The sequence below is a fragment of the Vanessa tameamea genome, chromosome 20 (assembly GCF_037043105.1).
Source record: "Vanessa tameamea isolate UH-Manoa-2023 chromosome 20, ilVanTame1 primary haplotype, whole genome shotgun sequence".
Classification (NCBI taxonomy): domain Eukaryota; kingdom Metazoa; phylum Arthropoda; class Insecta; order Lepidoptera; family Nymphalidae; genus Vanessa; species Vanessa tameamea.
This window is the reverse complement of record NC_087328.1, coordinates 5,751,973-5,777,882: the sequence shown is the minus strand read 5'-3', so window position 1 is coordinate 5,777,882 and position 25,910 is coordinate 5,751,973. Positions and strand designations below refer to the sequence as shown.

The window sequence follows — 25,910 nt, the reverse complement described above, 5'->3', positions numbered from 1 at the left end:
AGTATGAATAAGATTGTACCTACCCATATATTTAAATTCATTTTCCAACAATAATATTAAATAGTTTTCGTAAAATATAATTAAAGAAAAAATAAAAGGACGAAATGTGTTGCAAAATATTGCATTTGAAAATAAATAAAATATTTATTTCAAGTAACAATGTCTTAATCCAAATAGTATTGACGGTAATTAATATAAATAAATATATATATATATATTTTAATAAAAATTGGAATTAAATAAAATAATAATTTAATTAAAAAACATGTTAAGTTTCTTTAGTTCCGTCAATTTAACATTTTTGCGAGGATTCCATAACTTCGTAATATGTCAATATTAGCGAAAAAAAATAAAATATTTGTTTAGAATTAAGAAATAGAACTTTTCCAGTTTCTGATGCTCAATTATAATTAAGATTTATTTAATATCCATAAGTATTTTTTTTGTTTTTTCTTCGTAAAAATCTTATTCTTGTGTAGCAAAAGTAAAGCAACGCTATTTGTCAATGTCAAAATGAAGTATTTCATTACGGCATGTCAGATCTCAATAGTTTTCAAGTTTTCACAATGTTTGGTTAAAAAAATTATAATGGACTAAACGATTTAAAATTTGTATCCCAAGTAAAAACTAGAACAATGTTTAGAAAAAGGCTATTTCGAATATTTCAAACTGCTTATAAAACAAATAGCAAGAGAAATATTGTAAAAATACGAAATGTGACACCGATAACTTTAGGGCTTGTTACTACCGCTTTTTGCGACGAAAAGTCTAAAGAATTTGAATTATCTTGGGATGCAGATAGCTTAGAACATGACTTTCTTATTCGACAAGCTACCACTATTAACGTCAACGCTGCAACACAATTGCTTACTGTTACTTTAGTTGCTATTCAAGACACTAGCGAAAGGTAAAACAACTTAATGTATTTCGATTCTTCTTGATTATTTTTAAATGAATACAATGATAAAAAGTTTATTTAATACTTTCAATATTACAGATTAAGAGAAGCTTTGACTTCAGAGATTTGTTTAGTAAAACAAGCTCTTGAGTGGGGAGACAATGGTACTCCATCACATCATTGGGATCAGTTAGTAGCTGTCCGTGGTTCCTTATGTGATCTTAAACACAACCTGCGAACTCTTTTTAGTAAGTTTTTTTATAGAATTAACTTGTTTTATTTGAATCATAAGCAAGATATACTTTAATGTTATTCATAAATTTATTCATATTGGTTTATATTTTAGGTTATATGGACTATGCAGAAAAATTAGCAACTACTGCTGCAGAAATATCATACTTATCGGGGAACATAGTAGCTTCTGATGCTATATGTGAAAGAATTGATCATGCATGCAGGTATGAGAATAATAAAAAACTTTTTTTTTTATAAAAGGCTTTAATAAATTGTGATATATATATTTAAATCTACTTTTAAATCTTTTTATATTTCCCTTATAAATATAGAAGTAACCAAGCAAGATTAAAATAACAAATTGTACATTACAAACCTAAAAAATAATTTCATAACAGGTAAATCTAGAGTCAAGAGTATCAATTTTAAAATGTTTTATTTGAGTCAGTCCTGTAACAACCAGTTAGTGTAATCTTCAGTCAATATACTTAAAAAACACAATTGCTCCCAAAAATTTAACCAAATCTCAAACATATCACATAAATTATCATCGGCTATCATAGGAACTGAATATTAGTCAAACAGATGTAACAGATACCAGCTGTAAGATTAAATAAAACAATTATTCATACTCCTATAACAGCCAAACATTTTACATTTCTTATCAATAAAATTCCTCTAGACTTACATTCCAACAAAAGTCACCTTATTAAACATTATAGTAATTAATTAGTCATTTAACACATTGAAGACAAAATATTTTATATTATACATTTATTGAATTATTTACAGACTGTTTTATATTTTCAGAGCTTGTAACACTCAAAAACAATTAACACATGAGTTGCAGCAAGAGAGCTTGGAGTTACAGCAGCAGGCCATTATAAGTGCACCCCACCTTGAAGAAAAATTGAAAACAGAATCACAAAATGATAAAAATAAAAATTTAAAAGAATAAAATATTTGGCTAACTATCACAATAGAGTTCAAATAGATAAATTCATGTAAATATGAGTGATATTAGACAATAAGAATATAGGCAGATACAATAATATTTATTTTTGTTTTTATTTTAAACTCATCTATAATAATAGCATCATTATGGTAATGAGTTATTTGCTACTTATTGATGTAAAACTAGCACTTTGGGGCTATTGTCATTCCCACTCATGGCACAAACATTATGCTGAACTGGAGGGTTGAAAAGGAATATTAATCATTCCTAAAAATATTGTTAAATCTTTTGCTCTCCAAATCTCTAATTGCTCTCCAATAAACAATAATTATTATAACATGAGTTTGGAGAGTTCATATGTTTAAATGCAATAATTTCAATTACTACATGACCAATTGGAAAACAATCTTTAATTGCATTATATAATCAAAAACTATAAATAAGATGTTATTAATAATGTACTCATCATGTAAATATTATATGAAGACAGCTTATTACTATATTCATTTGTTTAAAATTATTTAAACATTTATTTTACAATTTGATGTTGAAATATGAGTATAATAATCACCAATTTAAAATGTAGCATCCTTGTTGAGATGTGTCTCAATATCAACTCTGCATATTGGACAATGTTTGTTTGTGCTGAGCCATTGGTCCACACACTCCATGTGAAATAGATGCATACATGGTAAGCGTCTATAAAAATATAAAAAATAATTTAAAAATTAAACATAAATTATGATACAGTTGTAGCATGCATTCTTAACTATTCATAAAATGAATAAGCACAAGTTTTAATTAACAAAAAACTGCTTCCGTTTTTCCATTCAATTATCGAGAAAATTCCTTTAAGTGTGGTTGTTGTATATGTTGGTTGACAATAAAGGCTCACTGCAACATCATTTTCAGCTGTACTGCCTTGAAAGTACCTCTCAAATTCTATAGAAGCACATCATTAGTATTTATATACGGACAGTAACATTAGATTCAATAAAAAATAATTAAAATCTTTTTATAATAGGTACATACAAATATTATACTGAGTTTATAGAATATTACTAAATCTTGATTTCAGTTAGATTTGTTTGTTAAAGACAACAGCACGAAAATGTATTTAAATGTCTCCAAAATTGAAAATCTATACTTATTGCAAACGAAAAGTAGTAAAAATATATAATTTTGTATTGTTTTAAAGTATTCCATTTACAAAAACTTTCAATAGTATGTAATGAATAGGAGGACAGTACCTGCAGTCGGAGTCGACCTCGAAGACGGAGAGGCAGATGGTGCACTTCTCGTCCTGGTGGTGCGGCGCGGGGCGCGCGTAGTAGTGGCGGTACGTGTTGCGCTCGATGACCGCGCGGGACGCGCCCCGCGCCGCGCGCCGCCCCTCCTCGCCCGCGCCCGCGCGCACGAGCGCCGACAGCGCGCCCGAGCCCTGCCACGACATCAGTATATTATAATACGATCAGAATATTAAATATTCATAAACAGTAGTACTTGTTATTGACAATAATCTATACTGATATTATAAATGCGAAAGTAACTCTGTCCGTTATCTCTTCACTAAATAACTCAGCGTAATTTAAAGGAGGCAATTAAAGAAAAAAGACGTAGAAAATTAACCGCAGGTGTGTTGCTGCTTCACGACAACGCGCCGTTTCACAAGGCTGCTGTGCGGGAGTATGGATTTAAAGAAATCAATCATCCACCCTACAGTCCGGACCTGGCCCCTAGTGATTATTATCTATTCCCTAATCTTAAAAAAGACCTTCGTGGAAAGCATTTTTCGGACGATGAAGAGTTGAAGGGAGCAATAAACGAACATTTTTCGGGCCATGAAGAAAAATATTTTTCGGAGGGAATTGAAAAGTTACTTTCACGAACAAATAAATGTATTGAGATGTTAGGGGAGTATATTGAAAAATTAAATTTATTCAGAATTTTCCGCCTTTTCCTTCATACCTATACCGAGATTACATTGAACGCGCCTCGTAGATGAAGTTAGCCATGAAGATAGTTTGCTACGTCTATTGGCTTATTCAAAAAAAGACAAACCTCGTCGTTAAAATGTGGGTTACGGTTTGTGTGCTATTGGTAAAGATTTATAAATTGCACGGGGGTAAAGCCGCAGATTCAGTTAGTGTTATATATATTCTAAATTCAAATTTAATTCAATAATAAATAAAATTATATATTTACTTACTGTGACTGATGGTTGAATAGAGATATGAAGATGCGGTGGCATTTGAAAGTAGTGATGCATGTGGTGATGTACATGTTGACCGTCTCTGAAAATATATTGTATTTACGTAAGTTTCACAATTTTATTTCATAGTTTATTACTCAACACAATAGACGAGCTTAAAACTAAAATAATTATCTACCAGTCAACCTAAGTGTAGGAAATAGATTTTGTAGGTGTGTATAAAAAATTGATTACCAAAATAAAATAAAGATACAAAATTCAATGGTAAACATTCTAACATTGACCCAAAATTCCAAAATCATGTATATTAAAATAATGAAATTTAAAATAAAAAAATAATAGTAGGTTTATTATAATTTTAAATGCTTTGTCTCCTATCCCAGCTGTAGTATTTTAACAGTCTAATGTATTTGTAAGGAAATATAAATACTTACAAGACCATAGGCGTAGCTGCTAGGTCATTGTGTTCGAGCTCATCGGGGAACTGAAAAATATTTAAGATTATAGACCCTGTGATATCACGAATCCAAATCGCTATTAAAATATAAAACGATAGCGAATATTAAATTCAATTCAATTTAATATATAAACTTATTACGGCTAGCATTGTAGTAGGTCTAGGCGAAATGTACGATGATGGCGGGTAGAGAGAGAAACCCGAAGCTAAACCGCCCATGTCGCCCATTAGGCTGCGGCGTTGCACTTCCTGAACACAATAAATACATATGAAAACAATATACACAACACAGAATGACTAACTCATATACCTACATTACATAGTAATTTAAATTAATCTTTATTAAATAATAATAATGTAATTAATGTACAATATAGCGATCTCGTTGCTAAGTACATATACATATATACTGGTCTTATGTGCTGGAGAGTTGAGACAAAATCAAATTAACGTTAAGATTGTGTTTAAACAATATAAAACGATATATATAATATACAATATAAGATCTCAATGTGTAAAACTTACCAACATGTGTTGTTGTCGCTGCCAGAGCCGCTCATGTACGAGATAGGGCGGAGCTATTGGCATGCCTTCCCGCCGACGTTCTCCTACTAACATATTAAATACAATTTCAAAAAATTATGTCTGTCAATTTCATGTTTACCTCAATTGCGCGTCAAAAAAGTAATAGATACCGACAACGCATAAATAACTATAATAATATAATATCATTCTGGCTTAATTTCGGCCCCAGTTGCCAATCTCAAGAACTGGCCAAGGTGTCATTATTATGCAGACACTCTTAGTCCGATGGGGAGGTAATCATGTTATACGAAGGGATGGAAATATGTTGAGATCGACGACTTTACGGGTTTATATACAGCTCTGGCCTATTATTTTATTTTAAATTTCTTAAGAGGAACACGCTATAATATTGATCGGTTTTATTCGGGGTTCGAACCTGAAAACTGAGAATTTGCAACCTATATACTAGCCACTAAAGTGATGAAAATGCAATAATTGAACGAGAGATATTGAACTTACGATGCGCGTGCGGCGGCGTGGCGTGCGGGTGCGCGTGTGCGTGCGAATGCGCGTGCGTGTGCGGGTGTGCGTGCGGCGCTCGAGCGTACGGCGCGCAGCAACATCCGCGACACGCCACCATGCACCGCAATCTACGGACGTGACATTGGAATGGCTCTAATTATTTCATTATTAACGACTAGTATTATAAAACAGCGATTAGACCTAAAGAAGGTTTAGCAATTTATATTAAATGTATTATTATTGTGTATTAGTTCTATAGACACTAAATATTACAGTTGGTAATCACTTTGAAATAATAATTATATAAATACAACAATTAGTGTTGTATCTTAAAATAGTTACAATTATATGCAGTAACAGTGAAATAGATAAAGACAAAATAATACATGGGACAGGGATATAAATGAATGGAACTGGAAATCGAACCTCCTTTGATGCAGCAGATGGGGATGCGAGGGCACAGGCGGCGTGTGGTAGAGGGGCGGCTCGCGGTGCGGCACGGACTCGAACAGCGGGCGCGGGGAGCGCACGGCGCCTGCGGGCGGCTCCGTCGCGCCCTCCTCGCCCGACTGCGCGTTACGCCCCGGCGAATTCGTTAAATCTACCACTTGTCTCTAAAAAATCAACAAAATATTCATCATATTAATATATGTATGACTATATTTAGGCTAAGATATTATATAGTTTCATCTACCCACTATGATAGTCATAATAATTAAAACGGTTAAAAAAGAAATTTTTTAAAGTAATAATATCTTTACAATTGTATAAACCAGCATACATACATTTTGTTCTTCTTCTAAAACCTGAATGTCGTCATCAGAACTGGAGTCTGACACCCAGTCTAATTGCAAATCAGGTGCAGATAATACATTGCCAGTACTACCAGTGGATACCTCAGAATTTTTCAGTGTATTTGCCTGAGACAATAAGATATACTAATTATAAAATAGAACATTATTATTATTTTTAGAGAAAATTTTGTATGTTTTGCATTTTTAGAATTAAGTGACATAGTAATGCTTGTATGAAGTTCTTCACAAAATATAATTATTATAAAACTGTATATATTATTGTATATTAGTTTTTCATGGCGAGAAAAGCAGGAGAAAAAAACATGCATCTTGTTTTTTTCAAATAGATGTATACTATGTTGTAAAATGGTATAATTAAGAAAATATAGGAACCTGATTATTATTTGTTTTTGCTGTTGTGTAATTTTCTGATTGTGGAATTCTTCCTGAACTAGTGCCCGGTTGAGGAGAAGAATCTTTAGCTCTTCGGTCAACTCCATCAATATCACGTTTTCTGGATACAGATTGAGGTTCTGATTTGATTTGGATAGAATCATTATTACTGCTACTACTTTGTTTGCTCCGCCGTGGACTTGATGTCCTGGGTTCTGATTTTACTGGAACCTGTTCCATTGATTCAACCTTTACTATTGCTGCTTGTGGCTGTCGGTTATTATTTTGACTTTGCTGTTCTATTACATTTTCCACTTTCACAATTGGCTGCAAGCCAGGCTCTTCTTTAATGTTTGAGATTGGATTTGTTGAACCTGCTGGATTGTCATGAGCATTATGGAAAGTCCTATGATGATGGTGGTGGTGGTGATGGTGATGATGGTGTGACCCATTGTGATAGTTAAAGTAATTAGGGCTTGATCTGTGAGCCATGTTTTGATCTGCTTGTGTGAGGAACGAACATGTGTGCACATGGTTACTTCGACAAGTACAACTATGGGGAGTGCGAGAGACAGCAGGATTTTCTTGCTTCACTTGTATATTATGATGCTGAGGTAAATTCCCAAATGGTGGCCTTGGTGTAGTTTGTGCTTGATTTTGGTTACTTGGCCTATTTGCTTGATAAGTGTGTTCAGGTTGAGCTTGATTAGCAGTTACCCTGTTAGCCCGTGTTAACATCTCGGTTTGTTCTTGTGGTTCTCTTTTTACATCTACCCTTGTGCTTGAACTAGAACTGCTACCTCCAGGTCTTGAACTATTGCCCTGATCTCTATTTGAATTTGACACTTCTCTTGTGATATTACTGTCACATTGCTTTTTACTAGGTGTCGATAAATTGTCTTCCTCCTCTGAACTTACTTCTATTGTGTTAGGATTACTTTCATTTTCCTTTGATTGTTTTCTCCTTGGGGATATATTTAATTTACGACTTGGTCTTTCTAAATTATTTGCATGCCCTTGATTTCGACTTCCATTGCTAGGAAAGTGATTAAGAGAATCATTAACAGTGGACATATGTTCATATCCTATGTGTGTCATATTGGTATCTTGAATTTGTGGCTGATTAGATGAAAGTGTGTAGTTTATTGGTACATGACTCCTGTCCTCACCGAGTACAATCATATTGTTCGAGGGGTATGGGGCTACTATATACTCTGCAGTAGGTCTTACACTAGCATAGTGTATATAATTAGGATAAAAATAGCCACTTTGTTGGTTAGCTGGTTTTGGTTGATAACGCATATTTAAGTCATGAAGTCCTGGTCCATGTGAAATAGTACTATCTGGATTATTCCTACCAAGACCATATTCAATAGAACTAGAACTGTCAGGCAAAGGTTGATATTCTTCAGGGACAGGAGTATATGCAGATACAGGATGGGATAAAGGTTGGATTGGTGAAGTGGAATTCACATAACTTGATGATATAGCATTTTTTGGTGTTGGTGCACTTCTTTCTGACATTACTTCAATAGGGACAGGCAAGACTTCTACTTCATCGTCACTTTCAGCAAATAATGGATCACATTCCATTTCCTCTGAAATATAACAAACAGAAATGAAGCAATGTCAACATTACCATCAAAGACACCATATTTAGTAGAATTTACCATTCCGTAGTATATTATCAGAGGCCGGAGACGTATACACAGTATCTAAAATTGCAGCTATAGATGACGGCCCAGGAATATCCCACGCAGATGATGATTGTTCTCCGTCGTATGCCCTTTCAGTCATTTTTAGTTTCTTATTTAGTTATCATGTTGTTTATAATTATCCTTATTTATGTCAAATCTCACAAAAGAACTACACTTGACAACACAACATTCACATCAACTACAAGGGTATACAAATAAAATAAACTTAGTATGATACATTCTGTAGTGGTACAATAAATATTTTTATGTTTCTTTCACTAAGTATAAAGCAAAATTAAATACATTAATACACCTGAAATAAATAATACGACATTACAAACAAAAATTTTAGATATTTTTCTGCAACCACAGATGTCAAATTATATATTTGAGAGTAGCAAGTTGTCTATGAATTTAAAATCAGTATAATTTTGTTGTTGCCTGTAAATATAGGTATAATGTGGATATCTAATATTTCATAATATATAATCATTGAACATAGATATCTAATATTAATTTCCCATAAGTTTGATACGACATTAAGAATGATTTATTTTGGGAGTTATTCTTGGAATAAATCTTGGTTTTCTCAGAGATTTTGTTCGTCTAGGTGTCAAGTCGTCAACATGAACATTGTACAGCATTGAAGGTTACTTTTGTAACCTTTAATTGATTGATTTTATTGGTGATTCTTAACATTAATTTTTATTACAAAGTCCAAAAAGTAAATTTTAGGAGATACTTTTCTAGTTAAATTTTTTTAAATAGGTAAGATACATTTCTTTTTCCCTTACAAATAACATTCAAAATTCAAGTGTTTAAACAAAGTAGCTGGTAAATGTTACTTAAAATGGAGAACATTTCTAAATTATCTATATTTCTGTAAGTTCCAACATCAGCTTGTTAACTTTTAATCTTACTACTGGTAAAAATATGAATGGTTATTTGTTACAACATAACTTATTCCATTCCATAACTTTTGCTAAGACCCAGCTGGCAGCACTGCAATCAATCAGTCAACACTCAAGCTTAACTGCCATTCAAGTCCTGAAGTCATTTTGACACAATTTTTTTGTAACTTTTGATTTAAATTTATCGAGTCCTTTTTATTATTTGGTTTGTAGGAAAATGAGTATATAACACGAGAGTACAACTGCACACTGTGGTCTATAAACACTCGATCTTTATAGTATTATTTGTGAATATGGTTGTAAGGTGTAAGCACTAAGATTAGAAGAGATTAGAGAAGTCAAATAGAAGTACATGTTATGACATTGTATGTGACATGTGTAATGTAGTGTTTCTGACATGTGAATCTTAGAAACAGCGAGTGATTAGACTGACTATTGTATAAATTACAATGGTGTTGTAATTTACACTCAGTTGTATTCTTTTACATACTAACTTTCGCCATTGCGGCTGACTTAGTTAATTGATATTTTAACAATACTTAAATTAAAGCTTATGTTTTTTAAAAATATTCAAAAAAATATGTCGTTATCATACCTGCCCTTTTATTTAAAAGGTGAAGTTGTAAAAGGTTTCGGAAGAGGATCAAAGGATTTAGGCTGTCCAACAGGCAAGTAGTTTTATAAATATACAACAGATTTAATACTTGTAATAAAAGATAAAATAATCAACCTTTATTATAGTTAAATTATTTCAGTAAAGTAAATTTATTTATTACTTTTTATGTATATTTATTATGTTTTTTTTCTTTGTACCATAATATGAATTGAAAAATTCTGAAATAAAGTTAGATTATTATTTCTGGTCATTCTTGATCACTGATAGCCTGGTCTGTGAAAGACTGACTATAATTTTATATGGTATGAACATGCAATTATTAAACCTACTTATATAATGTTTTTGAAATAAAACTCCCAAAAGCCTGTGCAATATGTGATTTTTCATTTATGATTGTCAGTGAGTTTGTTTCATTTGAAGCAGTCAAATATATTATTTTAAGTTCTTTTTTAAATTGTTTTATATGTTATGTTTGTTTATATGAAAAAGCTTTTTATGCTATTTAATTGAAATGAAACAGTTGTACTAATATTGTTAAGAATAAATAATTTTACTAGACTCTCCAGACTTGATAGTTATCAGTACAGTTACATATTAAATACATTTTTGTTAAGATATGTTTTTATGTAAATGTTGAATCCTAATGAAGATCTTCACTTTACATAATTACAAGTTTAAAATATTTTTAATAAATATATATACATAAATACATACTTTCGTGTTTCAAATTGATTATTATCTGGGTTTCAAAATGCACCTTAATGATTATCTAACTAATCACCTACTGGGTTATCAAAACTTGTTGAAACACAAATGTTCCATCTACACTTTGGAAACTATCTAATTATAACATTTGTTGTTTTAATTTTCGCTTTATTTCATTTTTTTTAAAGTACAATTTTTTTTTATATTTTTGTAATTATTGTGATAGTACTATTATATATGTGAGATGAAGAGTGACTGAGCCTTGTGCAACGATAAACACACAGAATTAGCATTATGCAATATGTTCTCATGAATTTAACTCCACACCTCCAACCAAATCTTGGTAACTGTGATTGATAAAAATATTAAAATTATTCATTTAATTTTGCCAGTCACACTCCAATGTCGACGAAAAAACCTAGCTAAGACACATTTGTCAGTTTAACCTTTTAAGGTTTACATCCTATTTATTGATAATAAATTCTGCTGTATTAAGAAGTGTGTGCCTGCAGTCCATGTAAGCTTCAATATCCTTGATTTCCCTCAGTGAATAAGAATCTTTGGGTAATAAAAATAAAACGGCTGTGTCCCTGGTGCCCATGTGTGGTGATAATTATTTCCAAATTGTAACGCATGGAAGACCGATTTTCAGAACAACATCCTCATCAACATGAAGTTGTAAATTGGGACCCGATCAGCATATCAGAGGTTTGTCGACAAGGCTAAGAGCACTTTAATTACGTACGAATGAATACTCGATAAAAATATTTTATTGACAAATAGTAAACTTCCTGATACACAAATAGTAAATTTCGTTACACTTAAAAAAAACCGAATTCACAATTAATCATACCAATAATGGGTAGACACGTAAAACCTAAGGCTTCTAGAAGAATAAATTATCAGAACAAAATAAATGGAATATTGCACCTGAGAGACGAAATTGATCGAGAGATTCTGAGGATCCCTGAGGTTTTATACGATATGTAATATCTCATTTTTTTTTTTAAATATGTAGGAAATGTTTTTTAAACAAGAATATGGTAGAAGTTTTAGTAATATTGTGAAAATTCTGATAAGAAAGCCTTTCGACGCATTTAAAATATATGATTTTGGACCGGCATTAACAGTCGATATGTCCAAGCCTGCAATAGTTAATGCATCTAATAGTAGGCAATAGATGATTGATCTGTTAGCAGTATTATATGAAAGGAACATATATTTGATGGTAATTGTCCATCGAGTGTAATAACAACTGATTCCGTTGAAATTCAAGTACGCCAACTACAATCCCATTCTGATTAAGTCACTTTTAAATATTATATTCTTCATCGTTTACTAAGGTTATATCATAAGCAGGAATCCCCGCGTTTTACTAATTATGTAAGAATTTGCTGAATTTTATGACTCAAATTGGTGTACCAATAAAGTATCTGGGGTACTCACGTGTTTATGAAATGTAAAAAGAATATAAAAAGGGGCCTTTTTTAACACCAGAAACATAATTATTGGTTAAGTTAATTAAATCGTTACAGCGTCAAGGGTTTCTTCAATCGAAAGAGATTTTTTGCTAGTTTATTAACGACAACGATTGTTTTATATTATTTGTTATATTTTGGAGAGTAGTAATCTTATAATCTTATTTATTCTACAACCATCTTTTAGATTGTTGTAGAATAAAAAATTAAGTTAAACTAATAAAATGAAAGAAGAAATAAATGATCGAATCTCTAACATGTGTCAATTCCAAATTTCTTCTTTTTCCCCCTTTTTTTAAATCATGATGCGTCGTCACATTCAATGACAGTAACCTCGTAATTGATTAACCAATGTAGCAAAATACTATGGAAGAACTTACCAGTGTTTTTATTCTAGACATTGAGTTGGTTACTTTAGTAAGATATTTATAATGCACTATTATCGCTCACTTTGTTGTTATGTGATCATGAAATAAGGTCATCTTAGAAATAGATTGTTCTAATCCTTGTTATAAAGATTATTGCTAAACATCATTCATATCAGATCTGTTGTAACACAATGGTGGTAAAAAATTGTAAATAATTAAGTTATTTTAATGTTTTTTTCTTAAATGATTAATAATCATTTTAATTATAAATAATTTTATTACTGTTTATTATTGTAATGTAATAAAACCATAGGGTATTTATACTATTAATAATAAATAATATACTTGATTATAACAATATTTAGTATATTTTTCTGAACGGCTTAAAAAAATCATATAGAACAGATTTATGTAAAAATAGTATCTTTAAGTCACGTGACTTTAAACACAAGCCGTGTTGTATGACGTCCTACTGAAGCAATGCTGTTCTAACACAATCAGTGTTTGACCCAGTTTTATTGACATTTGCATAGTTTTATACATCTATGATAATGTTAGTTAATGTCCGGCCGCAAAGAAAATGTAAGCTTGAAGCTGCGAAAAAATTGCCGATAAATCATTTTAAAAGTAATTCAAAATTAATCAAATTTGAGAGGCTGTTGCGGCTAGAGGGTGTAATTGAAAAGTAGAAAGCAATTAGAGAGAGAGAGAGCTATTTTAAAAATATTCTATTAATCAAATTCGTAACTCCTACTTGTTATTTTCAAGTAATACCCTCTAGCTTAAGGAGCGTTATTTCGGAAATTTATGGGTCCTTAATTTTGGAAGACCCATTTGAGATTCTTGATACTTATACAATACATATTAAGATTGGAATATACCAAGAATGGATTTATTTGATTGGAAGTTGCCACTAACCTAGATTTTTGTTTTGCCGAAATAGACAACGTTTAATTATTAATCTAATGTAAATATTTATATTAATTATCGTTTTAGTTGATGATTCACTCGATACTTTATTTGTGGTTAATATTTACGTATAATTTGGCATTAAATTAGGTAAAGTCACCTACGATTGCGCTGGACCTCGTGTATTGTGCAATTTGGTACTGGCAAAAGTATTATTACAATAATTTGAATCAAAATACTCATGTTAATAGAGAATTACAAGTTGATAATGTTCCTTCATTGTTGTTGCAAACGGAGTTTACTTTATCACGTTATTAAATTATTTACTAGTAGTATTTTTTGTTAGAATCCAGTATTGATAAATAAGGTTCTATGCTCTATTTTGATAATAATTTATATAGGTAGCTTAAAGTCCTTTTAAAAATTGAAAATATTTTTCGTGCCTTTTCATTCAGATTAGAAAATAAACAATAGGTATTTTTTACCTATATATATTCACATGAGCGAACCTGCCTTTTCAAAAGTTTAGTCGAGTATCCTTTCCTTAAACAAAATGTAGAGTACCTTTTAAATAATTTATGTTTTTATCTTTTATTTCCAGCTAATTATCCAAGAGACATAGCAAAATTATTACCACAAGATGTAAAGCCAGGTGTATACTATGGATGGGCGAAGGTAGACTCAGAACCAGTTCAAAAGATGGTAGTAAATATTGGATGGTGTCCCTTCTATCAGAATAAGGAGCTGTCCATTGTAAGTTCCCAACCACCTTTTACGCCTGTAATAATAAGAACACTCTGCGTTCTGTAGTCTGTAATGTAATAGTGAAAACCCCCATTCAAATCGGTCACAGATCAGTTGTTTTTGAGAAAATCAAGAAAATACAAATTCTAAAAGTTGAACAGAGAACTTCCTTTTTTGAAGGCTCTTAAAAATAAGAGTAATGCTAGCCTAAATTAGATGGGACCGGAGTGCTTTCGGATGATTGAAGTTAGGTTTTAACAGAATTTATAAAATTTTCGACTTTTTTTCTCATTAATATACCTTTTTCTTTAATGTATTTCCAATGGCATTAACAATCTATCACACGTCGCTCATGTTTTGCCCTTATAACTGTGATTCTGTGATGAAGGACTGCCCAAAAAAAATGTTTGATTTTGAAACTTTTTGTTTGTGTTGTTACTAAGTTGTTGTGTTTTTTAAGTCCGAAATGATTAGAATTCCAAGTTCTCATATAGATGGACGTAAATAAAGTGATAATTGCAAATTAAATGAACGCGTGGTAAATATAAGTGGAAAGTGTTGTACTATGCTTCAGAGTATTTTTTGCCTTTTCTTCTCGCTAGTGGCTACTATTTTTTACCTTTCCGAAATGGTGTTATTGGTAAAATATTGAAGATTCAAATGCTTTAATGCTTTATTGTAAAAGTTTTTTTGAATAAAATACATTTGATGCTTATCGTTTAAATAAAGCACGGGATCAAAATCTTCTACCCAAGAGGCGTTGGAATGGGTAGTACTTTATAATAATTGAATACATACAGTAATAGTTAAAACAGAAATAACTTATCGTGAGCAACTCAAGTGTTTTACTAAAATATAATACTGATAGCATAAATGGAGCATTAAATTTTGAATTACTTAAGTGGTATCGATATGATGGGACTTTGGTATTATTGCTATGAAAGTTATGTAATTATTTTGATAAACCATAAAGCTAGTGATCCATTCATTAAAAAACGCTTCAGAACAGCGCGGTGATCTATAAAGTGTAAAGGTATAGCCTATTTCAATTTCGAAGATAAACAAACCTTAGATTTGCGTATTTTATGCGATTTACTAATAACTCTAACTATATTGTGCACTACTACGAGTTTATGATATAGTTTATTTATAATATAAAACTATTACACTTAACTACTTTAATTTTACTTCCAAAATTCCGATAACTGTTTTGTCGACCTTCAAAACGCCATTTTTTGCAAATCCATAGTGAATATCAAAGAGTAATCAAGCTCTCGACCAATGATATCACATCAAATGGTGTTTATTTGGCTTTTCTCCTCTTATGATTGAAATAGAGTATAAGAAGAAGTATTTCATATAGGCCTTTACCCGAAAAAGTGTCCACTGAAATATATGAAATAAGTGTTCCATAAATTGCCAGTATGGCGCCACTGTAGTAAGAGAGTATTTACCTGCAATGAATGTATGATAAACAAATTAATTTGAAAATAACGCCTTTTTAAGGCAGATTTCTCACTTTTCCTCTCTAATTTTGTTTTAATCTAGTGTTAGCTTTTTCTTTTAAAACTTCACCCTCTTACTCCAGCATTAAAATAACTTTTACACATTTTGAGGGACGGTTTTTATACACAAAGAAAAATTTCCTTAGTTCTTTCTACATTTCATATAGTGATTCTATCAGACAGTATTATATTTATTGCATAATATATAAATGCCTCGTTTGTCGAGTAACGTATTTGTACGGTTACAGATTATAAAGCACTAAGATCGGCCTAATAAATTTGTGTCCTGAAAATAAATATTTTGTAATAGTATGGAGATGGAATGTTAGCCTTGGAAAGCATTAAGTATGTAAAGTTGTTAGTCCAGATATGCCTGATTTCTCTTTCAAAATCGGTTAAGCCATTTGATATGATGGAAACATTATAGTAATAATACACACAAAGGCGGAGCAAGACCAAAATTTCAATTGCAAGAAAATTTTTGTGAGGCCGTCTGGTAGGTATTGAAAGAGGCATCACCACTAGTAATTTTTATTTGGAAGTTTGTGTTACATAAATGTAATTTATTTATTTAGATAATAAAAATGCAATTATCGTCACTTTGATAGAAAAAAATACCGATACAGTGCCGTAGTAATTTGCTTTATTTTATTTTTGAAAATATTAATATAGGTGATATACAACAAAATCATCGGTGACATTTATTTCGTATTTTTATTCGTTATATCAGATGTTTTATAAATATTTTCAACTGTCTTAAATTGCACGTATCCAAAGTCAATAGTTTTACCCCAAATTTTGAGGGTGCGCGGCCCATTTGATTCTGTAAAGAAGCTGTTTTTGCTGTCTTGTATATTTATAAATTATCTAAAATACCCAGTTGTTACATATAATTGTTAATTAGTGTTCATCATTTACTACTTAAAATCTATAAATGAAGTATTTTTATTTAAATACAATTTTACATTTTCAGGAAACCCATGTAATACATGACTTCGGAAGAGACTTCTATGGTTCTACCTTAAAAATATGTATCGTTGGATATTTAAGACCCGAAAAAAACTTTAAATCCTTAGACGAATTAATAGCAGCCATTGAACAAGATATAGAAAATGCTCGAGCAGTTCTTGACCTGCCTGACTCAATCAAGTTAAAAGATGAAACATTTTTTTCTGATCAATGATTAAAACTGTGTCATATTTTTTTTACGTTTTGTAGCACAATTTTGTTACTTTAACTGTTTTACCTAGTAAATCTGTTAACTTGTAGTAAACCAAACATTTACATTGTTTTATTTGTTATTGACATTGTTCAACAGTTTATATAATCAGTATCTTTAAAGATAATATAAAATATATATGTTATACATTTAGGGTATTGCAATAAATGATAAATTGCCCACAAGGAATTCCAATATGTGATATTTTTGTATGCTGTATTGTAAATAAATGATATATTTATTATTTTTAGTGTTTTGTTGAATTACCACTATAATATAATTAACTTTACAGGCCGTTTACATAAAGAATAATAAACTATTAATGTTCATTAATTTAACATGACTAAAAATATTTTACTCTCTCAACTTATAAAAACTCTATAATGTGTACATAGCACCTTACATACATTATTTTAAAAGATTTAGGTAGTAAGGTAGGTAGTGAGGGTACATTTAGGAAAGCTTATATAGACCAAGGATTATTCTATGCTATATAAGGATTATAATGCCGGTTGGTGGATCCAGATGGGAGATTCTCACCAAGTAAATTGCGTCACGAAGTTTTCCTTCTACTCCAAGCAAGAGATGTATTATCAATACAAATTACAAACACTAGTCCAGATGCACTTGCACAGCTTTGAACTCACCATCCTCCAGTGATACTTGTTATAGAATTTCATTGGCTAGTTTCAGAGATGTAAATTAATTAAATAAACCTTTCATTTAAACTTTAATATTAAGGAGTTACTTCGCCTCTTGCACAGAGAACATGTTTCAACCAAACAATATTTCAATTTAGTTTAAAAATCGGTAGTCGGATTTGACTCAAGTATTAAACTTAAGATCTCTTTGCCTTGTCCAATAAAACAATAAAAACACTCACAATAGTTAAGTCACATTACAAACAATAATTTCACTAGTTATTTCAAAATCGTGCAATACTTCAAATGTATTTAATTATTTAAAATATTAGCAGGTATAGTTGCCGAACATCAAAATAATAGAAAGTTATATTTGGATAAAAAAGAAAACAATTTAACAAAACTTGCTAAAAAAAAGTGATCTTTAGTAAATGGATTGTTTACTGTTAAAGATGTCACTGTCCTATGTTGTCCTTTCTATCACTGTAAGTTAAGCCAAAAAAATAACCAATGGGAAAAAAGATACATGATACATATTATAAAGTTAAATATATAAATTATTGTGAATTATATAAAATAGTACAAAAATAATATTTCAAATTCGTCTACATAAATAAAAGAAGATACCCTTTGAAAAAGCCTTTATTTGTAATGCTTTAACAAATCCAATGAATAAGAAAAATATCACTCATTCATACAATTGGAAATAAAAATGCAAATCTTAAATTAGGGCTCTCTCTCCAGGTTAAATTAGTGTTGTTTTCTTCTAAATGAACATCCTGAAAAAAAGGAAGTAATATTAATTTTAAATCAAATAAATATTTATAATAATATTAATAAATATTCTGAAAGTATAATTTCTAATAACTACTACAAAATTTGGTATTCTTAACAACTAGAGAAATTTATTAAATGGTTATTAAAATAAGCTGTGAACAGCGATTTTTTGTAGTATTCTCTATTTATAGATATCACAAATTTAGAGTAAAATTATAAGTTAACAGAAATAATTATAAACACATGACATAAATTAAAAATAGCAGTTTGATTTTGATGCATTTGTACTATCAATTAAAATTCTTCTTAATTTTATATTTAATACTTTTTTTATACAATAGGTACTGTTAATTTGCTTGAAACTTTTAATAATTGTTATTATATAGACATTGTTAAAAATGAATAGAAAACATTGAAAAGACATAGTATACACATTCTAATAGGTGAAAAATATTTAAAATGTTTGAATACCTAGAATTTATAGTAATGTTATTGTTATATGAAATGTGTTTATTTCTAACATAATGTTGTAAAATCTTACTGTATAAAGTTTCTAATAAGTATCTATTAATAAGTAAATAGTAACTTATTTATCTATCAAATGTATTTGGCAAGCTTTGTTTGCAATGTTTTATATCATATAGATTTGAATTACAAAAAGATACATGTGAACCTTTTCTAAGTGGTTCTGGTGTATCATAATGATATATTCATCAATCAAATTTCTGACTTAGTACTATTTTTTTCTATAATAGCCTGTTGTTAGGTTTTATTAAATTGTATTATCATTTTCTGATTATATTCTATGTAGGTATAAATGTTTTGCTACATTGATAAGTATGTGATTCATCTGTATCAAAAAAAAATTGCACAAGTTATTGCAATGTATTATGAAATTAAATTTAATGATATGATGCATTGTTTTTCAATATCTATAAAAATAATAACAATTTAATGTTTGAAAGCAATGTTTGAAAAAACAAAGGTATTACAATCCTAAATCAAATGTATGTACTTAAAATACAAGTATAACAAGTTTAACGCAACACTACTAGAAATGCTTACTAAAATTTACTCATCAGCTACTAAGGACTTCATTACAAGACATTATCATGAGTTTAATCTTATTAACTGTAAATATTTCTTATACTATTAATATCAACCTCTGATTTCAAATGGTAGTCGGATCATTTAACTAGAATGCTATGTAGATATAAAGTAATGGGCAATTAGAAAGGTCGACTATTAAAAATATGTTTACACACCTTCAGTTAATCTGGCGCGACCTCCAGTGGGCTGACAAAGAATTGTGGAACATCCTGCACATACGACGACTCTTTGCGCGTGACTGAATACCGTTGTGATTTTGTAACATCCTGGGCATTTGACGTCCATAAAATATGAGTTTGGATGTGGCACTAGCCTTTTGAGCTTGTGCTTCCTCCTCTCAGACGCAGGCGAAGGGTGCAATAAGTCAATTGCGAGCTGAAATGCACCATGTTAAGGTTAGTTTCACGCCTTCACTACACTAAACTTATATTTATATAATCGAACATATATTTGAATAGCGTAGTATTTGAGGTGGAATTCACAAACACTATCGTTGATTAAGGTTAATTCATAGAAAGACATAGTTTTGTGTCAGATAACTGAGACGTCAAATAATGCCATGTGTGTATCTTGTTTTGAACGCAATTCTGATTTTCTATGGTATTAACACAACTTCTTCAAAAGCGTATAACATTAACAAAATCTAAATATCACTTAATTTTATCACTAAAGCATTTTTTTGAGTACAAATTTATAATAATACACACCGGCATGGTTTCAGCTTCGATGCAGAACCGGAAAAGGAAAGACGATAAATGTATCAAAGACAAGACAAGAGATTCCATAAATAAGAAGGATTAGGTTGCGTTCATTTTTACGGCTAATAAATTTCACAGTGGACAATCATTACATTAACTTCATTAAATTGTTTTAAAACTGTAATTTAATTTAATATGAAAGAACAATTATTTAAAAAGTATTTAAACCTGGTTGTCATTTATAGTTATGATATATTTTTTTATGATCGTTGACATTGACGTTTTGAATTCTCTACTTTTGACACTTGTAATTTGTAGTTACCTTTTGCGCTGTTGTTGCCTTATTGCTTGTAATTATTTTTCATTTAACCATAGATTGAATAATAATATAAGATTGAAGAATGGCTGATGAGGAGTATGATGGTGAGGATGCGGGAGCTGATTATGACGACATTGCGGATGAAGATAATAATATTGAAGAAGTAGAGGAACAAGAGGAGGATGGATACAACGTGCAATGTTTAGCCCCAGGACAAGCCGGCGGTGGAGTGGAGAAATCAAAGAGAATAACCACACGATACATGACTAAATACGAAAGAGCTAGGGTTCTAGGTAAAGTAGCATTATAGTTTAGCTGAATTTCATTCAACTATTTTTTTATAATAATAACCTCTATAATTACGATACATTATTTATTTTTAGGGACTAGAGCCTTGCAAATAGCAATGTGCGCACCTGTCATGGTTGAATTGGAGGGAGAGACTGACCCACTTCAGATTGCTATGAAAGAACTGAAACAACGTAAAATTCCTATCATCATTCGCAGATATCTCCCAGACCATTCGTATGAAGACTGGAGTATAGATGAATTAATTATTATTGACCATTAGATTTAAATCCATAAAATAAGGGTTATTTATGCTAAGCTGATGTACATCTGATATGATGTAAATTTCTATCATAATTAAATGCTATAATTGGATTGTGATGTTAATCTCAAACCACACTTTAACATTTAAATATAGTATTTACTTTTAAAAACCTCAAATGTAAATGTTCAATATATGAAAATGTAAAATTATGAATAAGATTAAAGAGTAAGGTTTATTTTTCTAAACTAGGAATAAAGAAAGATTTTAATAATAAAAAGGACTTTTGATGTAACAACATTAAAAAAACTATAATCAAATCAAATCAAATCAAGTTTATTCAAGTAAACTTCACAACAAAGCGTTTTTGAATCATCAATATTAAAATACTACCACTGTTTCGGAAAACAGCCTTAGCGAGAAGAAATGGCAAGAAACTCGATAGTTGCTCTTTTCAAATAAATATACTTACACTGCTGTTTTTTTACAATAATTAGTGTCATGAAATGGAACCCGAGCCTAACTCCAGGCATTTTTTTCTAAAAAGTACTCTTTTAATGAATAATAAGACTTATTTATTAATTTAGTCTTCATAAACTTTTTAAATTTCGTAAATGGTAAATTGGTTACATTTCTTGGTATCTTATTATATATGCGTATACCATTGCCCAAAAACATTCTCTTTACTATGCAAACGGAAGGCAATCCGGTATGCAAACGGAAAGTAGGGGTTACAAGTTTATTCTTATTTCTTGTATTAATAGTATGTGTATCAGCTTTTATGGAATACTTTTGTATATTCTTCTGTATAAACATTATATCATCATCAATATATTGTGAAGCAGCAGTTAATACACCTATTTCTTTAAATTTTTCGCGTAATGATGTTCTATAGTTAATATTGTAAATAGTGCGGATAGCTCTTTTCCGTAGAATAAATACTATTTCAATATCTGCTGCATTACCCCAAAACAACATTCCATATGACATAAGACTGAAAATTACTAAAATAAACTAGTATAGCAGTACTTATGTCCGTGAGTTTTCTTATTGTTTTTATTGCATAAATGGCACTACTTAGTTTCCCTCCTAGGGCATTCAAATGGGTGCCCCACTGAAGTTTGGAGTCAAGGGTTATCCCTACAAAGCCCGTCGACTCAACAAACTCAAGCCTTTCTTTATTCAAAATGTCGGCAGAAGAATTTGATTTGACATTTGGCAGAGAAAACAAAATACATTTAGTCTTTTTTGCATTTAGTACCAAATTATTTATGTCAAACCAACCAAGAACCCGCGACAGAGCACTGCTTACAACATCATAGTTGTTTATTTTTCTGTCGAGTTTAAAAATAAGGGATGTATCATCTGCAAACAGTACAATATCGCAAGTCTTATTTACAAAATAAGGTAAATCATTTATATATATTAAGAACAGGAGAGGTCCTAAAATTGAACCCTGTGATACACCCATTTGCGCCAGAGCGCCATTTGATTTTGCACCGTTAACAACAACCTTCAAAACTCTGTCATTAAGATAGGAGGAAATGAAGTTCAATGCAGTGCCCTTGATTCCATAATATTTAAGTTTTTCTAGAAGAATATCATGCCTAACGCAATCGAAAGCTTTTGATAAGTCACAAAAAACACCAATAGCATTTTGAGACTTCTCCCACGAATCATAAATGTGCTCAACAAATGCTATACCCGCATCAGTAGTCGAGCGACCTTTAGTAAAACCGAACTGTTGAGAATGCAATAGCTTATTCGAGTTAAAGTATAACAGCAATTGATTAAGCATGATTTTTTCAAAAAATTTACTTAATACTGGGAAAATAGAGATCGGTCTATAATTTTTTGGGTCATTTTTATCACCGGACTTAAATAATGGATTACTTTACTTAATTTTAATAGATCTGGTAAAATACCAGATCGTATACATTTATTAAAGATGATAGCTAAACAAGGAGCCAAGTCGACAATTACGTTGTTAATAATTGTAACTGATAGATCCCATAGATCACTGGTTTTTTTAAGATTTAATGTTTTAAAAAATTTTAATACATCGTACGGAGTTATACTCTCAAAAGAAGATTCTAACTCATTCTGGGGAATGTAACACTTAAGTAAGTCTAAGGTCTATTCTTCGAATTGGTTGGCCACATCTAAATCTTCACTTACAATATTCCCTTTTATATTAAGGGTTAATTGCCCTGCATCAAACTTCATTCAGCCTGTCTCTGAATTTATAATATCCCAAGTAGTTTTCATTTTATTTTTAGATTTTAAAATTCGATTTTTAATATGCAACGAACGAGCTGTTTGACAAACTTGTTTAAATAACTTGGAATATTTTTTAACAGAATTGAAAAATTTATAATTACGATTATATTTGTTAAGTTCATATAGCTCATATAATTTATTTCGACTTATATAGATACCGGTAGTGGCCCAGTCTGAGAATTGTATTTGATCGTTTAGATAAAAAGATTTTAACTGAAATATTTTATTAAATTCGTTTTCAATTCATTTTAAAAGTTAATTATATAAAAAGTTGGGATCGTTTGAGCTAAAATTCAAATTTCGAAGGTTACATTGTATAGCGTTATTGAAGGTAATTAATCCTTTTAAAGTAATTGGCCTACAAGTGATTTTCCGTTTCTTTTGTTTTTCTTTATTGACACCATTTGGCCACAGTGTTCCGATGTTAGGTTTGACAAGATTTCCTTAATAACGGCCTTACAATTACAAAACACATTGTCTATACAGGTTGTGGAAGTAGCTGATATTTTTGGTTCTCACAAGTCTCACATAAACAAAAAAATAATTTTACTCTATACATAATTTAAAAAAAATCATATACGATGCCTTTTTTTACAGTTAAAATGAAAAAATTGAAATTCTAGTTGCTCTATAGCAGACTGCCTAACTTAGTATATTAAAATATATGCTCATGGGATTGTTTTCTGACAGAAAGCTATAACTGACTAATAGAGCCCTAATTTAAAGTCTAATATGTAACATAATTATTTAAAAATTATTAAAGTAAGTGTCAGAAAAGTTCAGAGAATATATGGGTTAACTTTTAAAATGTTATGTACATGTTAAATTTGTTCAAGTTGTTTAACATAATAATTAATTTCGCTAGCCCATTGACTATTGTATTAAAAATATATATAATTTCTTACAAGAAAGAAATTGAAAACAGTTTCATTACTTTATACATTGTTTTAATTTTAATCATAATCTACTTAATACAATATGAGATTTAATCTACTTTATAGTTTTAACCAACATTTCTTTATATATTTACTTATAGTCTATTCCAATAGAAGTAGGAAAAAAGATAAACAAACCTTAGATTTACGTATTTCATGCACTACAAAATCATTAATTAAATCTTCGAAATCCAATTTGCTTAAAAAATCAGCTTCTATGTTAAGCAAAGATCGTGTAACCTCTGCTCCGTCATTGTTGTGCGTAAATAGTTTTTAACTCTGCGCAAACAAGAAAATTATCTTTCTCCTGTACAGTTATTAGCGGGTATACACACATACATACGAAGAGCAAAATCCACGTTTGGGTAAATGGTTTGAAGACTTTCGTTCATAACGATTTCAATAAACTGGTGCAGTCAGTTTATTTTTCGTTCCTCATTTTTTATGCCACAGTGAGAACAAAAATGAAGACATTCTTCTGTAAAATTGTCTTTTAAGTCAGTAGAATAAATCATTTGTATTGCCTTAACCTTATCTTCGACTTCTGAGATGCTTAGATTCGTCAGGTTGGTAATAAAGTAAAATTGATCGTAGAGTAATTTATAAGCATCCCGTCGTCTTTTCAGTTCTTTTGACAATGTATCAATTACTACCAAAAAAGTATTTATTCTAAAATTTTCACAGCATTTTTTTTGCATCTCTTCACCTGTATTTGTCTCGTCAGGATAATCGAAATTCTCTCTTGTTTCGCCAACAAAATATATTAAAGCCTCGTATAGTTTTATGACAATGGTAATGTCAATTTCCACACTCTGATGTTTTTTAGTTGTGGCATTAATGCGACCTAGTAAACATCCCCAAAAAACAGCTATGAATACCTCTTGCTTCGCATATAACGATTCTCTTTTGTTGTGTGTTAATTTCGATGGTGACTAGCGCTTTATGGATTTATTTTCAGGGTTCGCGTAAAGTTTTGCATGCGTCTACACGAGCTGACCAACGAGTCATTGATAGTCTTTTGACGGTGAAATGGGGTTGAAGGAGTTCCCAACGCTGAGTTGACACTGCAAAGAAATTGTATAATTTTTGGAGTAGAGAAAAGAACGCACAAGCCTTTTGGCTGCATTCAGCTGCACAAAGATTAGAGTAGAGTAGATTCGATTCTAACTCACTGATGTTGTCTTCACTCCTCATTCATGCATTTTAATTGATTGAAGGTGTAATTAGTAAAGTTTATTCTTTAAAAAATTGGGTACATTTTTTTCTTAAATACCTAACAATGCGATAATTTAATTAAGCTAAATAACTTTGTGCCAAAAACATATTGCCAACCCTCCTAGAGTTTTAGGATTCTCCTGAACTGTGCCAAATCATGCCCCATAGTATTGCATCCAATGGAATTCAATACAATAAATTTGAAACATGATTGTGGGTTCAAACAATCAAAGGTGACGTTTT

The 25,910-nt window shown here is 30.6% G+C and overlaps 6 protein-coding genes across 7 annotated transcripts in view; 4 read left to right on the top strand and 2 right to left on the bottom strand.

Annotated features, from left to right (window-relative positions):
- Nucleotides 1-25,910, top strand: part of LOC113401560 (pseudouridine-5'-phosphatase-like) — a 159,434-nt gene that overhangs the window by 99,314 nt on the left and 34,210 nt on the right. The gene's annotated exons all lie outside the window — the stretch shown is intronic.
- On the top strand, nt 542-2,186 carry LOC113401594 (uncharacterized). Its single transcript, XM_026641568.2, has 4 exons — nt 542-907; nt 998-1,146; nt 1,245-1,356; nt 1,943-2,186. Exons 1-4 carry the CDS (start codon nt 636-638, stop codon nt 2,088-2,090), a joined length of 681 nt encoding a protein of 226 aa, XP_026497353.1. The 5' UTR covers nt 542-635; the 3' UTR covers nt 2,091-2,186.
- LOC113401590 (E3 ubiquitin-protein ligase Arkadia-like) lies at nt 1,377-9,099 on the bottom strand. 2 transcript variants are annotated; one of them, XM_026641564.2, is made up of 12 exons: nt 8,661-9,099; nt 6,991-8,588; nt 6,589-6,723; nt 6,230-6,417; nt 5,801-5,931; nt 5,282-5,367; nt 4,898-5,005; nt 4,734-4,783; nt 4,297-4,381; nt 3,338-3,528; nt 2,659-2,786; nt 1,377-2,030 (listed from the first exon to the last, which is right to left on the bottom strand). In XM_026641564.2, exons 1-11 carry the CDS (start codon nt 8,785-8,787, stop codon nt 2,663-2,665), a joined length of 2,823 nt encoding a protein of 940 aa, XP_026497349.2. In that variant the 5' UTR covers nt 8,788-9,099; the 3' UTR covers nt 1,377-2,030; nt 2,659-2,662. The 2 variants fall into 2 exon arrangements, with proteins under 2 accessions (XP_026497349.2, XP_064074036.1); XM_064217966.1 differs by having other exon boundaries at nt 5,282-5,364.
- LOC113401596 (putative riboflavin kinase) lies at nt 9,846-17,386 on the top strand. The gene is made up of 3 exons (XM_026641571.2): nt 9,846-10,266; nt 14,276-14,427; nt 16,897-17,386. Exons 1-3 carry the CDS (start codon nt 10,152-10,154, stop codon nt 17,104-17,106), a joined length of 477 nt encoding a protein of 158 aa, XP_026497356.2. The 5' UTR covers nt 9,846-10,151; the 3' UTR covers nt 17,107-17,386.
- Nucleotides 18,410-20,477, bottom strand: LOC113401600 (small ribosomal subunit protein eS27). Its single transcript, XM_026641575.2, has 3 exons — nt 20,378-20,477; nt 19,826-20,045; nt 18,410-18,562 (listed from the first exon to the last, which is right to left on the bottom strand). Exons 1-3 carry the CDS (start codon nt 20,453-20,455, stop codon nt 18,534-18,536), a joined length of 327 nt encoding a protein of 108 aa, XP_026497360.1. The 5' UTR covers nt 20,456-20,477; the 3' UTR covers nt 18,410-18,533.
- On the top strand, nt 20,687-21,469 carry LOC113401598 (DNA-directed RNA polymerases I, II, and III subunit RPABC2). The gene is made up of 2 exons (XM_026641573.2): nt 20,687-20,980; nt 21,071-21,469. The coding sequence occupies exons 1-2, from the start codon at nt 20,770-20,772 to the stop codon at nt 21,256-21,258; spliced, it is 399 nt and encodes a 132-aa protein (XP_026497358.1). The 5' UTR covers nt 20,687-20,769; the 3' UTR covers nt 21,259-21,469.

Bases quoted from the DNA above. Each gene is read 5' to 3' on its own strand.
- LOC113401594 (XM_026641568.2), top strand. From the start codon at position 636: ATGTTTAGAAAAAGGCTATTTCGAATATTTCAAACTGCTTATAAAACA. The intron at 908-997 runs GTAAAACAACTT...TCAATATTACAG, and splicing joins ATTCAAGACACTAGCGAAAG to ATTAAGAGAAGCTTTGACTT. The intron at 1,147-1,244 runs GTAAGTTTTTTT...TTTATATTTTAG, and splicing joins CAACCTGCGAACTCTTTTTA to GTTATATGGACTATGCAGAA.
- LOC113401590 (XM_026641564.2), bottom strand. From the start codon at position 8,787: ATGACTGAAAGGGCATACGACGGAGAACAATCATCATCTGCGTGGGAT. The intron at 6,418-6,588 runs GTATGTATGCTG...TTGATTTTTTAG, and splicing joins TTTTAGAAGAAGAACAAAAT to AGACAAGTGGTAGATTTAAC. The intron at 5,006-5,281 runs GTAAGTTTTACA...TATTGTGTTCAG, and splicing joins AGCGACAACAACACATGTTG to GAAGTGCAACGCCGCAGCCT.
- LOC113401596 (XM_026641571.2), top strand. From the start codon at position 10,152: ATGTTTTTTAAAAATATTCAAAAAAATATGTCGTTATCATACCTGCCC. The intron at 10,267-14,275 runs GCAAGTAGTTTT...TTTTATTTCCAG, and splicing joins GGATTTAGGCTGTCCAACAG to CTAATTATCCAAGAGACATA. The intron at 14,428-16,896 runs GTAAGTTCCCAA...TTACATTTTCAG, and splicing joins AGAATAAGGAGCTGTCCATT to GAAACCCATGTAATACATGA.
- LOC113401600 (XM_026641575.2), bottom strand. From the start codon at position 20,455: ATGGAATCTCTTGTCTTGTCTTTGATACATTTATCGTCTTTCCTTTTC. The intron at 20,046-20,377 runs GTGTGTATTATT...GGTGCATTTCAG, and splicing joins TCGAAGCTGAAACCATGCCG to CTCGCAATTGACTTATTGCA. The intron at 18,563-19,825 runs GTGTGTAAACAT...CCTTTTTTTCAG, and splicing joins TCGCGCCAGATTAACTGAAG to GATGTTCATTTAGAAGAAAA.
- LOC113401598 (XM_026641573.2), top strand. From the start codon at position 20,770: ATGGCTGATGAGGAGTATGATGGTGAGGATGCGGGAGCTGATTATGAC. The intron at 20,981-21,070 runs GTAAAGTAGCAT...ATTTATTTTTAG, and splicing joins CGAAAGAGCTAGGGTTCTAG to GGACTAGAGCCTTGCAAATA.